General features: G+C 43.0%; 4 protein-coding genes across 6 annotated transcripts in view; all 4 read right to left on the bottom strand.

The window, feature by feature from the left end:
- LOC136954609 (protocadherin gamma-A11-like) overlaps window positions 1–15,087 on the bottom strand; it is a 69,087-nt gene that overhangs the window by 44,794 nt on the left and 9,206 nt on the right. Inside the window, exon 1 of one of the 3 annotated variants that reach the window (XM_067248233.1) lies at window positions 207–2,591. The exons of the other annotated variants lie outside the window; for them this stretch is intronic. Coding sequence (XP_067104334.1) covers window positions 207–2,591 — 2,385 coding nt within the window. Of the gene's footprint in view, window positions 1–206; window positions 2,592–15,087 lie in introns of those variants that run through there. 3 annotated transcript variants of the gene reach the window in all.
- On the bottom strand, window positions 2,745–5,471 carry LOC136954409 (protocadherin gamma-A7-like). The gene is made up of 3 exons (XM_067248041.1): window positions 5,143–5,471; window positions 3,087–3,855; window positions 2,745–2,843 (listed from the first exon to the last, which is right to left on the bottom strand). The coding sequence occupies exons 1-3, from the start codon at window positions 5,469–5,471 to the stop codon at window positions 2,745–2,747; spliced, it is 1,197 nt and encodes a 398-aa protein (XP_067104142.1).
- Window positions 6,292–8,700, bottom strand: LOC136954408 (protocadherin beta-16-like). The gene has a single exon (XM_067248040.1). The coding sequence runs from the start codon at window positions 8,689–8,691 to the stop codon at window positions 6,292–6,294; it is 2,400 nt and encodes a 799-aa protein (XP_067104141.1). The 5' UTR covers window positions 8,692–8,700.
- LOC136954406 (uncharacterized) lies at window positions 9,127–14,960 on the bottom strand. The gene is made up of 3 exons (XM_067248039.1): window positions 12,555–14,960; window positions 9,428–11,887; window positions 9,127–9,165 (listed from the first exon to the last, which is right to left on the bottom strand). The coding sequence occupies exons 1-3, from the start codon at window positions 14,958–14,960 to the stop codon at window positions 9,127–9,129; spliced, it is 4,905 nt and encodes a 1,634-aa protein (XP_067104140.1).

Here is a 15,087-nt window from a genome sequence, read left to right as displayed (position 1 = left end):
TTACTTAACTACACTCATGTTTCTAACGGAATAAAACTGAATTGAACGGTGGACACCTATTTCATTTTAGGCAAATCATCAAGTTACAACACATAACCAAATTACAATTATGACCTTCGACATACCAAAACATTTAAAAATAGAATCTTCAAACACACAGAGCGAGATCCTCCCCATTATAATTCTGTTGATTTGAGTTGACTAACCTCAAGAGGAGAATCTGGTTCGTCTAAGATGCTCTTTTCACTCTGTATCCGCTGCATGGTTCCTGTCAAGCTGGGATCCATTATCAGGACGTTCTGACTACCCGGTCTGGCGAACTTACAGTCACTCTTTCTGGAGTCAGTCGTCCTGCACACCTCGTAATTGTACACGTGCTGGAGAGTTCCTGTCCCCAAAGTGTCTGCGTAACGCGGTGGATAATAAGGAATCACCGGGAGATTGGAATGATAGAGGATGCGAGACTGTCTCCATCTGTATATTTTCACAGATATAATAACCACTAAACACGTTATGAAAAGAAATGAAACTACAGCCAAAGCCAAGACCAAGTAAAAAGTCAGGTTGTCATTGTACTCCTTGTCGTGCGTAAAGTCAGTGAACTCCGAGAGCACTTCAGGGAAGCTGTCCGCCACCGCCACGTTAACATTGACTGTAGCTGAACGAGAGGGCTGCCCGTTGTCCTCCACTACAACAGTGAGCCTTTGTTTCACTGCATCTTTATCAGTCACTTGGCGAACAGTTCTTATTTCCCCATTCTGTAAGCCCACTTCAAACAGCGCCCTGTCTGTGGCTTTCTGCAGTTTATAGGAGAGCCAGGCATTCTGTCCAGAGTCCACATCAACAGCCACCACTTTAGTGACCAGATAGCCCACATCTGCTGAACGGGGCACCATTTCAGCCACCAGAGAGCCGCCAGTCTGGACTGGGTACAGAACCTGAGGTGCGTTGTCGTTCTGGTCCTGGATCATTATTTTCACAGTCACATTGCTACTGAGTGGAGGGGAGCCTCCATCCTGCGTTTTTACGTGGAACTGGAAGTCCTTGATCTGCTCGTAGTCAAAAGAGCGCACTGCATGGACGACTCCACTATCAGCACTAACGGACACATATGAGGAGACGGGCACTCCGTTAATCGAGGAGTCCTCCAGTATGTAAGAAACACGAGCATTCTGGTTCCAGTCAGCGTCTCTGGCTTTCACTGTGAATATAGAGAGGCCCGGTGTGTTGTTTTCTATAATGTAGGCCTCATATGAGCTCCTCTCAAATACAGGCGCGTTGTCATTCACATCTGATATCTGTAAGGTGAGGGTGACGCTGCTGGAGAGCGAGGGCACTCCCTCGTCAGAACACGTGACACTGATGTTATACTCAGACGCTCTCTCTCGGTCCAATTCACTATCTGTCACTAAACTAAAGAAACCATTCAATGCTGACTTCATTTCAAAAGGAATATTATCGTTAATTGAGCACTGAACTTTACCATTCTCCCCAGAGTCTTGGTCTTGAATGTTAATCATTGTTACTACAGTACCAAGTTTGGCATCCTCAGATATAATATTTGACTTGGACATTATATTGATGTTGGGCATGTTATCATTCATGTCAACTACATCGATAGTTAATTTACATGAATCTGTCAGTCCTCCATCATCACTTCCACGTAAATCGATTTGAAAATGACGTGCCTTTTCATAATCAATTGTCCCAATTACTCTGATCTCGCCACTTTCATCATTAATCTCAAACAACCCCCGAGCATTTTCTTGAATATTCGTAATTGAATACGTGATTTTACCGTTTGAACCATGGTCGGCATCTGAAGCGCTAACTGTAGTCACAACTGTACCTTTCGGGGCATTTTCTGTTACTGTGGCTTTATACACAGGCTGAGTAAAAACAGGCGCATTGTCATTGGCGTCTAATACGGTGATGAGTATCTGCATTGTTCCAGACATCTGCGGCTCGCCTCCATCTATGGCAGTCAGTACTAACGATACCTGCTCCTGTTTCTCTCGATCTAGGGGTTTCTTTAAAACCATTTCAACATTCTTACTACCACCTGCTTGATTATTTAATTTAAGAGCAAAATGATCCGTAGGTTGAAGCAAATAGCTTTGAAGACCATTAATACCAACATCAAGATCGGTTGCCTTCTCTAATGCGAATTTTGCCCCACTTACTGCAGATTCACTAATTTTGAACTTGACTTCTTTTTTTACAAAAAATGGAGTGTTATCATTAATGTCTGTAATTTCAACTGTGATACTATAAAATTCCATCGGGTTTTCTAGAATAATCTGAAAATGTAGAGCGCAAGGCGTAGTTTGTCCGCAGAGCGCTTCACGGTCTATTCTCTCTTTGATGAGGAGGACTCCCCGTTCTTTATTCAGCTCGATGTATTCTGTGCTGTCTCCAGTATAAATACGAGCTTTACCTGATTTCAGTCTCTTTATATCTAAACCTAAATCCTGTACTATGTTACCAACTGAAGAGCCTTTCAACATTTCCTCGGGAATAGAATAACTGACCTGCGCGTGCACGGAGCCGAGAGAGAGGACCGAGATGAACAACAGTATCTTCCGTGTCATTGTACTATCCGATATTTTCTCGTGCGCCATGAGACCAAAACGTGTCATTATCCTTAAAACAACGTGTAATATCCCAGTAGCATACAGTGGCAAATATTAAAAACAAACGACTTCAGGTTGCCTAATTCACAACCGGGTCGTTTCTTTCCAGCCTCAGTATCTAGTGTTCTCTGCAAACCGGACTGTGCGCTCTGGTGCGTTTCTTTCTCCAATATGGGTGCTGGGGGAGGTACTGCTGGCGACCAGGCCGAACTGTGCAACACTGATCAACAGCGTCCCACTGAGTCCAATTTACTGAACTACACCTGTTTCTAACGGAATAAAACTGAATTGAACGGTGGACACCTATTTCATTTCAGGCAAATCATCAAGTTACAACACATAACCAAATTGCAATTATGACCTTCGACATACCAAAACAGTTAAAAATAGAAGCTTCAAACACACAGAGCGAGATCCTCCCCATTATAATTATGTTGATTTGAGTTGACTAACCTCAAGAGGAGAATCTGGTTCGTCTAAGATGCTCTTTTCACTCTGTATCCGCTGCATGGTTCCTGTAAAGCTTGGGTCCATTATCAGGACGTTCTGACTACCCGGTCTCGCGAATTTACAGTCACTCTTTCTGGAGTCTGTCGTCCTGCACACCTCGTAGTTGTACACGTGCTGCAGAGTTCCCGTTCCCAAAGTGTCTGCGTAACGCGGTGGATAATAAGGAATCACCGGAAGATTGGAATGATAGAGGATACGAGACTGTCTCCATCTGTATATTTTCACTGATATAATAACCACCAAACACGTGATGAACAGAAATGAAACTACAGCCAAAGCCAAGACTAAGTAAAAAGTCAGGTTGTCATTGTACTCCTTGTCGTGCGTAAAGTCAGTGAACTCCGAGAGCACTTCAGGGAAGCTGTCCGCCACCGCCACGTTAACATTGACTGTAGCTGAACGAGAGGGCTGCCCGTTGTCCTCCACTACAACAGTGAGCCTTTGTTTCACTGCATCTTTATCAGTCACTTGGCGAACAGTTCTTATTTCTCCATTCTGTAAGCCCACTTCAAACAGCGCCCTGTCTGTGGCTTTCTGCAGTTTATAGGAGAGCCAGGCATTCTGTCCAGAGTCCACATCAACAGCCACCACTTTAGTGACCAGATAGCCCACATCTGCTGAACGAGGCACCATTTCAGCCACCAGAGAGCCGCCAGTCTGGACTGGGTACAGAACCTGAGGTGCATTGTCGTTCTGGTCCTGGATCATTATTTGCACAGTCACATTGCTACTGAGTGGAGGGGAGCCTCCATCCTGCGCTTTTACACGGAACTGGAAGTCCTTGATCTGCTCGTAGTCAAAAGAGCGCACTGCATGGACAATTCCACTATCAGCACTAACGGACACATATGAGGAGACGGAAACTCCGTTAATCGAGGAATTCTCCAGTATGTAAGAAACTCGGGCATTCTGGTTCCAGTCAGGGTCTCTGGCTTTCACTGTGAATATAGAGAAGCCCGGTGTGTTGTTTTCTATAATGTAGGCCTCATATGAGCTCTTCTCAAAGACAGGCGCGTTGTCATTCACATCTGATATCTGTAAAGTTAGAGTGACGCTGCTGGAGAGCGAGGGCACTCCCTCATCAGAACACGTGACACTGATGTTGTACTCAGACTCTCTCTCTCGGTCTAATTCACTGTCTGTTACGACGGTAAAGAAATTATTTGATGTTGATTGTATCAAAAAAGGAATATTTTCATCTAAAACGCATTGAACCTTCCCATTTTCGTTAGAGTCCGGGTCTTGAACATTAATCATTATTACAACTGTCCCTACTTGAACGCCCTCAGAAATGCTGTTTGTTTTCGACATAATATTTATCGATGGTTTGTTATCATTTGCATCAACGATCTCAATCATTACTTTACATATATCAGAGAGACCTCCTTGATCTGTTGCTTGGACGTCTACTTCATAATGGGTCCGTTTTTCATAATCAATTATTCCGATCACTTTAAAAATCCCATTAATTTCATTTACTTCAAAAAGGTCAATCGCACCCTCGGCAGTATTCGAGATAGAATACATAATTTTTCCTTCAGAGCTTTGGTCAGTGTCTGATGCACTTACTGTTGTAAGAATTGTGCCTTTCTGAGCATTTTCTGGTATACTGGCTTTATATTCCGACTGCCAGCACACAGGCGCATTGTCATTGGCATCTAGTACAGTGATTAGTATGTGCATTGTTCCAGACAACTGCGGCTCGCCTCCATCCACTGCTATTAATATTAACGAAACGTGTTCTTGTGTTTCGCGATCTAGAGGTTTCTGTAAAATCATTTCCACGTTTTTACTACTACCAGCTTTATTAAGTGATTTCAGCATAAAATGATCAGTCGGTTTTAAAATATAACTTTGTAATCCATTCAGACCCACGTCATTATCAACAGCTCTCTCCAAGACGAATCTGGCCCCCATCACAGCAGACTCACTGATTTCAAATATAATTTCAGTGTTTTTAAAATATGGAGAATTATCATTCGTGTCTTTGATTTCAATTGTAATGCTGTAAAATTCCATGGGATTCTCTAGAATAATCTGAAAATGTATTGCACAAGGCGTCGTCTGACCGCAGAGCGCTTCACGGTCTATTCTCTCTTTGATGAGGAGGACTCCCCTTTCTTTATTCAGCTCGATGTATTCTGTGCTGTCTCCAGTATAAATACGAGCTTTACCTGAGTTCAGTCTCTTTATATCTAATCCTAAATCCTGCACTATATTACCTACTAAAGAGCCTTTCACCAATTCTTCTGGAATGGAATAACTGACCTGCGAGTGAACTGAACCGAGAGAGAGGACCGAGATGAACAACAGTACTCGCCGTGCCATTGTTCTGTCAGACATTTCCTCTGTTTTAAAGAAATATAAAATGGTCCACTGTAACGTCGAGTATAATCCAATATTTTCAGTGTCGGAAATAGACAATAAATAAATTCAAAAACGGAATATGCAGCCTAACAAAAAACTTGCAGCTCAGGGTTTTTGTTCTCTACGGTATTTCTAATGCAGAATGTGCGTTTCTGCTGCGTCTCTGTCAAATGTATCGACTTGAAGAAGGAGGTCCTGCTGCAAATATGTTCAACAAACGCAACACTCTGGCCGACAGCGGCCCTACGAGTTCAAGTCACTGAACTACACGGTTAACGGTCAAACTCAAATATTCAGGTAGCCTATGACATAAATTATCCAAGCAATCAAACCCTGCTCAATCTGTAATAATTTGAGTCTTTTGTCAAAAGCCACTGTAATATGGACACCAGCTTGTATTGACTAATTAAGGCAAATATTACATTAAAGCGCATTTAAAACCCATAACAAAGGACAATGAAGGGCTGATAGGAAGCCAATCTTTTATGTAAAAGTTCCATGAACAACATTTAGAATACATATTTCGTGCAAACCAATAGATCCCATTAAATACGTAAATATGAAGTGTAATACCAAGTAACAAACCAATTAATTTGATGATATATCACATGTATGAGAGAGTGAGTGGATAAGGCTCATGAGGTGTAAACTAAGCAACAACTGGCCGGGGATCACAATGTCGCTGTCCATAACCCCTAGTGCTGACATTGCAACATAAAGGTAATGTTTGAAGCTGATGCCTGTTGGCAACGAGAGTAAAATTACATGTTGTCAGGAACAGTTAGAGCACACTAACCTCCAGTGGAGAGTCTGGTTCATCCAGGAGGTTATTTTCACTCTGTATCCTCTGCATGGTCCCTGTCAAGCTGGGGTCCATTATCAGGACGTTCTGACTACCCGGTCTGGCGAACTTACAGTCACTCTTTCTGGAGTCAGTCGTCCTGCACACCTCGTAATTGTACACGTGCTGCAGAGTTCCCGTTCCCAAAGTGTCTGCATAACGTGGTGGATAATAAGGAATCACCGGGAGATTGGAATGATAGAGGATACGAGACTGTCTCCATCTGTATATTTTCACTGATATAATAACCACTAAACACGTGATGAACAGAAATGAAACTACAGCCAAAGCTAAGACTAGGTAAAAAGTCAAGTTGTCATTGTAATCCTTGTCGTGCGTAAAGTCAGTGAACTCCGAGAGCACTTCAGGGAAGCTGTCTGCCACCGCCACGTTAACATTGACTGTAGCTGAACGAGAGGGCTGCCCGTTGTCCTCCACTACAACAGTGAGCCTTTGTTTCACTGCATCTTTATCAGTCACTTGGCGAACAGTTCTTATTTCCCCATTCTGTAAGCCCACTTCAAACAGCGCCCTGTCTGTTGCTTTCTGCAGTTTATAGGACAGCCAGGCATTCTGTCCAGAGTCCACATCAACAGCCACCACTTTAGTGACCAGATAGCCCACATCTGCTGAACGAGGCACCATTTCAGCCACCAGAGAGCCGCCGGTCTGGACTGGGTACAGAACCTGAGGTGCGTTGTCGTTCTGGTCTTGGATCAATACCTTAACAGTCACATTGCTACTGAGTGGAGGGGAGCCTCCATCCTGCGCTTTGACGCGAAAATGGAAGTCCTTGATCTGCTCGTAGTCTAAAGAGCGCACGGCATGGACGACTCCACTATCAGCGCTAACGGACACATATGAGGACACGGGCACTCCGTTAACCGAGGAGTCCTCCAGTATGTAAGAAACACGAGCATTCTGGTTCCAGTCAGCGTCTCTGGCTTTCACTGTGAATATAGAGAGGCCCGGTGTGTTGTTTTCTATAATGTAGGCCTCAAATGAGCTCCTCTCAAAGACAGGTGCGTTGTCATTCACATCTGATATCTGTAAGGTGAGAGTGACGCTGCTGGAGAGCGAGGGAACGCCCTCATCAGAACACGTGACACTGATGTTATACTCAGACGCTCTCTCTCGGTCCAATTCACTCTCTGTTATTAAGCTGTAGAAATGATTTGACGTAGACTTCATTATGAAAGGAATATTGTCGTTTATGAAACATTGAACTTTGCCATTCTCACCTGAGTCAGGGTCTTGAATATTAATCATTGTTACGACAGTTTCTGGTTTGGCATCTTCGGATATCACGTTGGATTTCGACATTATATTGATCGTAGGCTTATTATCATTCATATCAACGACATCAACAATTACTTTACACGAATCTGTGAGTCCTCCTTCATCGCTTGCACGTAAATTTATCTGAAAATGTCGGACTTTTTCATAATCAACGTTACCAATCAACCTAACCTCGCCTGTCTCCTCGTTCACCTCAAACATTTCACGAGTATGTTCTTGAGTGTTTCTGATTGAATATGCTATCTTACTATTCGATCCATGGTCTGCATCTACTGCACTGACCACGCGAATCAGTGAACCTTTTGGAGCGTTCTCTGTCACTGTAGCTTTATACACAGGCTGAGTAAAAACAGGCGCATTGTCATTGGCGTCTAATACGGTGATGAGTATTTGCATCGTTCCAGACATCTGCTGCTCGCCTCCATCTATGGCTGTAAGTATTAATGCTAATTGATCCTGTTTCTCTCGATCTAGGGGTTTCTGTAAGATCATCTCAACACTCTTGCTGCCATCAGCTTGGTTGTGCGATTTAAGTATAAAATTATCCGTAGGTTTAAGCACATAGGTTTGGAGGCCGTTGATGGTAACATCAAGGTCTGTTGCCCTCTCTAAATCAAATTTAGCTCCGATCACAGCAGATTCACTGATTTTGAATTTTACTTGGCTTTTTTCAAAAATAGGAGGATTATCATTAATGTCTGTAATCTCGATTGTGATACTGTAAAGTTCCATCGGGGTTTCTAGAATAATCTGAAAATGTAGAGCACAAGGCGTCGTCTCACCGCACAAGGCTTCACGGTCTATTCTCTCTTTGATGAGGAGGACTCCCCTTTCTTTATTCAGCTCGATGTATTCTGCGCTGTCTCCAGTATAAATACGAGCTTTACCTGATTTCAGTCTCTTTATATCTAAACCTAAATCCTGCGCTATGTTACCTACTAGTGAGCCTTTCACCATTTCTTCTGGAATAGAATAACTGACCTGCCCGTGCACTGAACCGAGAGAGAGGACCAACATGAACAACAGTACTTGCCGTATCATTGTTCTGTCCGATATATTTTCCCTTAAACTATAAATCCAAAAAGTGTGAATATCCGCAAACAGTTCTGCAACATTCCATTCGTTTTCAGTGCCAATGTCAAAGTAGAACAACTCCAATATAGACAATTAAGGAACAAAAGAATTGCACCTCGGTTTCTCGGTCGTTATACTTATGTATGTTACCCGGACTGTGCGCTCTGCGTCTTGCTCTTTCTCTCTAATATATTGAGGTAATGGGGGTGGTACTGTTTCAAATTTGCTGCAACACACTGGCCGACAGCGGCCCATAGAGTTCGTTATCATGAACTACATTTTATGTCTTAATAGTTTAGTGAAGTATCAGAATGAAAAAAAAAAACAATGAGTTGAAGGTATATTGTGACGTCACGGTAGCCATGGAGCTGTCCTTAAAAAAAGCATATATTTGGCAGTGTATTAAAACAACGTCACTGTCTCCAAATCATGCAGAGCATTCTGTAAAATTCAAGTTGAAAAATCATCAGATTGACTTACATAGCGTCGTTAATATAACATGCTTGATTAAAATAGAAAACCCCACGTATAGAGAGAGACAGAGAGAGAGGGATAAAGAAAGATGAAAGAAAGAAAGAGATGTGCTGAAACAATGCTGTAAGACGTTTTGCACAAAATAGTGTCATTTTCCGGTGTGCGAAGACTGATTAAATAGTTTTGAACGATTGATCAAATGGGTTAACGCTGAAATACATTTACTAACCTCCAGTGGGGAGTCTGGTTCGTCTAAGATGCTCTTTTCACTCTTTATCCGCTGCATGGTCCCTGTTAAATTAGGGTCCATTATCATGACGTTCTGACTACCGGTTCTGGCGAACTTACAGTCACTTTTTCTGGAGTCAGTCGTCCTGCACACCTCGTAATTGTACACGTGCTGCAGCGTTCCCGTTCCCAAAGTGTCTGCGTAACGCGGTGGATAATAAGGAATCACCGGGAGATTGGAATGATAGAGGATGCGAGACTGTCTCCATCTGTATATTTTCACTGATATAATAACCACCAAACACGTGATGAAAAGAAATGAAACTACAGCCAAAGCCAAGACTAAGTAAAAAGTCAGGTTGTCATTGTAATCCTTGTCGTGCGTAAAGTCAGTGAACTCCGAGAGCACTTCAGGGAAGCTGTCCGCCACCGCCACGTTAACATTGACTGTAGCTGAACGAGAGGGCTGCCCGTTGTCCTCCACTACAACAGTGAGCCTTTGTTTCACTGCATCTTTATCAGTCACTTGGCGAACAGTTCTTATTTCCCCATTCTGTAAGCCCACTTCAAACAGCGCCCTGTCTGTGGCTTTCTGCAGTTTATAGGAGAGCCAGGCATTCTGTCCAGAGTCCACATCAACAGCAACCACTTTAGTGACCAGATAGCCCACATCTGCTGAACGAGGCACCATTTCAGCGACCAGAGAGCCGCCAGTCTGAACTGGGTACAGAACCTGAGGTGCGTTGTCGTTCTGGTCTTGGATCAATATCTTCACAGTCACATTGCTACTGAGTGGAGGGGAGCCTCCATCCTGCGCTTTGACGCGAAAATGGAAGTCCTTGATATGCTCGTAGTCAAAAGAGCGCACTGCATGGACGACTCCACTATCAGCACTAACGGACACGTATGAGGAGACGGGCACTCCGTTAACCGAATAGTCCTCCAGTATGTAAGAAACACGAGCATTCTGGTTCCAGTCAGCGTCTCTGGCTTTCACTGTGAATATAGAGAGGCCCGGTGTGTTGTTTTCTATAATGTAGGCCTCATATGAGCTCTTCTCAAAGACAGGAGCGTTGTCATTCACATCTGATATCTGTAAGGTGAGAGTGACGCTGCTGGAGAGCGAGGGCACTCCCTCATCAGAACATGTGACACTGATGTTATACTCAGCCGCTCTCTCTCGGTCCAATTCACTATCTGTGACTAAGCTAAAAAAGTTAATTGAGGTTGATTTAATTAGAAAAGGAATGTTTTCGTTTATGGAACACTGGACTTTGCCATTGTCACCCGAGTCTGGGTCTTGTATATTGATCATCGTTACGACTGTATCTGTATTGGCATCTTCGGATATAACATTTGATTTTGATATTATATTGATACTAGGTGTATTGTCATTTATATCAGCAACGTCGATAATTACTTTGCATGAATCAGTCAGTCCACCATCATCGCTTGCGCGTAAATTGATTTGGAAATGTCTTGACTTTTCATAATCAACGCTTCCTATCACTGTAAGTTCACCACTGTCCTCGTTTACAACAAACGTATTACGGACATCATCCAACGTGTTTGTAATTGAATACGTGATTTTACCGTTTGAACCATGGTCCGCATCTAACGCATTAACTGTCGCTACAACTGTACCTTTGTGTGCATTTTCTGTTACTGTAGCTGTATACACAGGCTGAGTAAAAACAGGCGCATTGTCATTGGCGTCTAATACGGTTATGAGTATCTGCATTGTTCCAGACATCTGCGGCTCGCCTCCATCTATGGCTGTCAGTACTAACGATACCTGCTCCTGTGTCTCTCGATCTAACGGTTTATGTAAAACCATTTCAACATTCTTATTGCCATCTGCTTGGCTATGCAATTTAAGAACAAAATGATCCGTTGGATTGAGCAAATAGTTCTGAAGACCATTATTTCCTACATCAAGATCCATAGCCCTTTCCAATACAAATTTAGCCCCACTGACTGCAGACTCACTAATTTTGAATTTCACTTCGCTTTTATCAAAGGTTGGAGGGTTATCATTAACATCGGTTATCTCAACCGTAATACTATACAACTCCATTGGATTCTCTAAAATAATTTGAAAATGTAGAGCGCAAGGCGTAGACTGTCCGCAGAGAGCTTCACGGTCTATTCTCTCTTTGATGAGGAGGACTCCCCGTTCTTTATTCAGCTCGATGTATTCTGTGCTATCTCCAGTATAAACACGAGCTTTACCTGATTTCAACCTCTTTATATCTAAACCTAAATCCTGAGCTATGTTACCGACTAAAGAACCTTTCACCATTTCCTCGGAAATTGAGTAACTGATCTGCCCGTGCACTGAACCGAGAGAGAGGACCAAGACGAACAACAGTACTTGCCGTGTCATTGTTGTAGCTATCCGATATTTTCCCAAAACATTTAAATCCAACAAACGTGGTATTATAATCAGCAAACCGTTATGCTATGTTCCATTCGTTTTCAATTCCAAAGTCTAAGTAGAAAAATCCAATAGAAAATTGTCTAACAAAAGACTAGAACCTCCATTTCTCCGTCGTACTGATGTTTGTTACCCGGTCTGTGCGCTCTGCGTCCTGGTCTTTCTCTCTAATATGTCGAAGTAATGGAGGAGGTACTGTAGCAAATCTCCTAACACTACAACACACTGGCCAACAGCGGCCCACAGAGTTCGTTATCAACCATTACATGTCTAGATAATTTAAACGAATGAAAAACTGTGAGTTGAAGGAACGGTTTTACGTCAAGGCATTCATGAAGTCGTCCTTAAATAAAGCCTCCATATGCAATGTTGATAAAGACGAGTTCACTGTCAACAAATCACAAAAAGCAACGTATGAAATTCATGTTGAATATTGAGAAGATTACATCACACAACTTGGTTGACACGAAAATATATAAATGAATGCTTAAAAGAAAAAAGAGAGATAGAGAAACAATGCAAGAGAGTGTGGTGTAATAGCTCATTGTCAGTGTTTCCAGAAATGAATATCGCTGTCCACAGTGCTGAACGTTGTTTTGCATAAAATGACCTATTTACCAATGTGCGAACTCTGATTAAGTTGTTTTGAGTGATCATACAAATGGGCAAAAGCTGAATTAAATTGACTAACCTCCAGTTGCGAGTCCGGTTCGTCTAAGATACTCATTTCACTCTGTATCCGCTGCATGGTTCCTGTCAAATTGGGGTCCATTATCAGGACGTTCTGACTACCCGGTCTGGCGAACTTACTGTCACTTTTTCTGGAGTCAGTTGTCCTGCACACTTCGTAATTGTACACGTGCTGCAGGGTTCCCGTTCCCAAAGTGTCTGCGTAACGCGGTGGATAATACGGAATCACCGGGAGATTAGAATGATATAGTATACGAGACTGTCTCCATCTGTATATTTTCACTGATATAATAACCACTAAACACGTGATGAACAGAAATGAAACTACAGCCAAAGCCAAGACTAAGTAAAAAGTCAGGTTGTCATTGTACTCCTTGTCGTGCGTAAAGTCAGTGAAGTCCGAGAGCACTTCAGGGAAGCTGTCCGCCACCGCCACGTTAACATTGACTGTAGCTGAACGAGAGGGCTGCCCGTTGTCCTCCACTACAACAGTGAGCCTTTGTTTCACTGCATCTTTATCAGTCACTTGGCGAACAGTTCTTATTTCCCCATTCTGTAAGCCCACTTCAAACAGCGCCCTGTCTGCGGCTTTCTGCAGTTTATAGGACAGCCAGGCATTCTGTCCAGAGTCCACATCAACAGCCACCACTTTAGTGACCAGATAGCCCAAATCTGCTGAACGAGGCACCATTTCAGCCACCAGAGAGCCGCCAGTCTGGACTGGGTACAGAACCTGAGGTGCGTTGTCGTTCTGATCTTGGATCATTATTTTCACAGTCACATTGCTACTGAGTGGAGGGGAGCCTCCATCCTGCGCTTTGACGCGGAACTGGAAATCCTTGATTTGCTCGAAGTCAAAAGAACGCACTGCATGGACGACTCCACTGTCAGCACTAATGGACACATATGAGGAGACGGACACTCCGTTAACCGAGGAGTCCTCCAGTATGTAAGAAACACGAGCATTCTGGTTCCAGTCATCATCTCTGGCTTTCACTGTGAATATAGAGAGGCCCGGTGTGTTGTTTTCTATAATGTAGGCCTCATATGAGCTCCTCTCAAAGACAGGCGCGTTGTCATTCACATCTGATATCTGTAAGATGAGAGTGACGCTGCTGGAGAGCGAGGGCACGCCCTCATCAGAACACGTGACACTGATGTTATACTCAGACGCTCTCTCTCGGTCCAATTCACTTTCTGTTACTACGCTATAGAAACCATTAGATGTAGTTTTAATCGTGAACGGAATATTTTCGTTTATATCACAGCTCAGCTGGCCATTACTATCAGAGTCCGGGTCGTTAATGCTGATCATAGCTATCACTGTACTCGGCATTGCATTTTCGGCTATCGAACCCGACTTTGTCATCACATTTATAAAGGGGCTGTTGTCATTGACATCAATAACGTCAATGATTATTTTACTGGAGTCTGATAATCCTCCTTCATCCATAGCTTCGATAAACATTTGATAGTGTTTGGCCTTTTCGTAATCTATTTGGCCGGTTAATCTCAGTTCACCTGTCTTGCTGTCTATCTCAAACGCATCAGACTGATCTTCAGTACCCCCAGACAATGAGTATCTAACAACACTATTCAAACCTTTATCCGCATCTGATGCACTGACTTTTGCCAGCACTGCACCCTTAGGAGAGTTTTCAACAACGGTCGCTTTGTAAATCTCCTGAGTAAAAACGGGTGCATTATCATTTGCGTCTAAGACAGTAATAAGTATCTGCAATGTCCCAGACAGTTGAGGCTCACCACCGTCTACTGCTGTTAACAACAACGATATTGTCTCCTGTTTCTCGCGATCTAAGGATTTCTGTAAAACCATTTCTACTTTTTTACTTCCATCTGGTTGATTTTTTAATTTCAACTGAAACTTATCAGTAGGTTTTAGGGCGTAGCTCTGTAAGCCGTTAACACCAACGTCTGGGTCCATTGCTCTCTCTAGCATGAACGTGGCCCCAGTTACAGCAGATTCACTTATTTCAAACCTTTTCTCATTCTTTTTAAAAACAGGAGCGTTATCATTTATATCTGTGATTTCCACAGTTACACGAAATAGCTCCATTGGATTCTCTAGAATTATCTGAAAATGTAGAGCGCAAGGCGTCGTCTGTCCGCAGAGCGCTTCACGGTCTATTCTCTCTTTGATGAGGAGGACTCCCCTTTCTTTATTCAGCTCGATGTATTCTCCGCTGTCTCCAGTATAAATACGAGCTTTACCCGATTTCAGTCTCTTTATATCTAAACCTATATCTTGCGCTACGTTACCGACTAAAGAACCTTTCACCATTTCTTCAGGAATAGAATAACTGACCTGCGAGTGCACTGAACCGAGAGAGAGGATCGAGATGAACAACAGTACACCTAATTGCCGTGTCAGTGTTCTCTTCGACATCATATTGGATGTACGAATCAACAAAGGCGTCTTATTCCGTAAAATAATTCGGTGATGTTGCGATTAACCCTGAGAGCAAAAAATTCATGTACTGAACAACAAAGGAACAAGCCAAACCAATGGAACA

The sequence above is a fragment of the Osmerus mordax genome, chromosome 12 (genome assembly GCF_038355195.1).
Source record: "Osmerus mordax isolate fOsmMor3 chromosome 12, fOsmMor3.pri, whole genome shotgun sequence".
NCBI classification, from domain to species: Eukaryota; Metazoa; Chordata; class Actinopteri; order Osmeriformes; family Osmeridae; genus Osmerus; species Osmerus mordax.
This window is presented reverse-complemented; position numbering and strand designations above follow the sequence as displayed.

What these genes read in the sequence shown, in the direction of transcription:
- LOC136954408 (XM_067248040.1), bottom strand. Translation starts at nt 8,691, where the DNA reads ATGATACGGCAAGTACTGTTGTTCATGTTGGTCCTCTCTCTCGGTTCA.
- LOC136954409 (XM_067248041.1), bottom strand. Translation starts at nt 5,471, where the DNA reads ATGGCACGGCGAGTACTGTTGTTCATCTCGGTCCTCTCTCTCGGTTCA. An exon ending in ATGGAATTTTACAGCATTAC is followed by an intron (nt 3,856 to 5,142) that starts AATTGAAATCAA and finishes TGTGACTGTGCA; the next exon opens with AATAATGATCCAGGACCAGA. An exon ending in AACCAGATTCTCCTCTTGAG is followed by an intron (nt 2,844 to 3,086) that starts GTTAGTCAACTC and finishes AGTGTTGCACAG; the next exon opens with TTCGGCCTGGTCGCCAGCAG.
- LOC136954406 (XM_067248039.1), bottom strand. Translation starts at nt 14,960, where the DNA reads ATGTCGAAGAGAACACTGACACGGCAATTAGGTGTACTGTTGTTCATC. An exon ending in AACCGGACTCGCAACTGGAG is followed by an intron (nt 11,888 to 12,554) that starts GTTAGTCAATTT and finishes AATGGAACATAG; the next exon opens with CATAACGGTTTGCTGATTAT. An exon ending in AACCAGACTCCCCACTGGAG is followed by an intron (nt 9,166 to 9,427) that starts GTTAGTAAATGT and finishes TGAATTTTACAG; the next exon opens with AATGCTCTGCATGATTTGGA.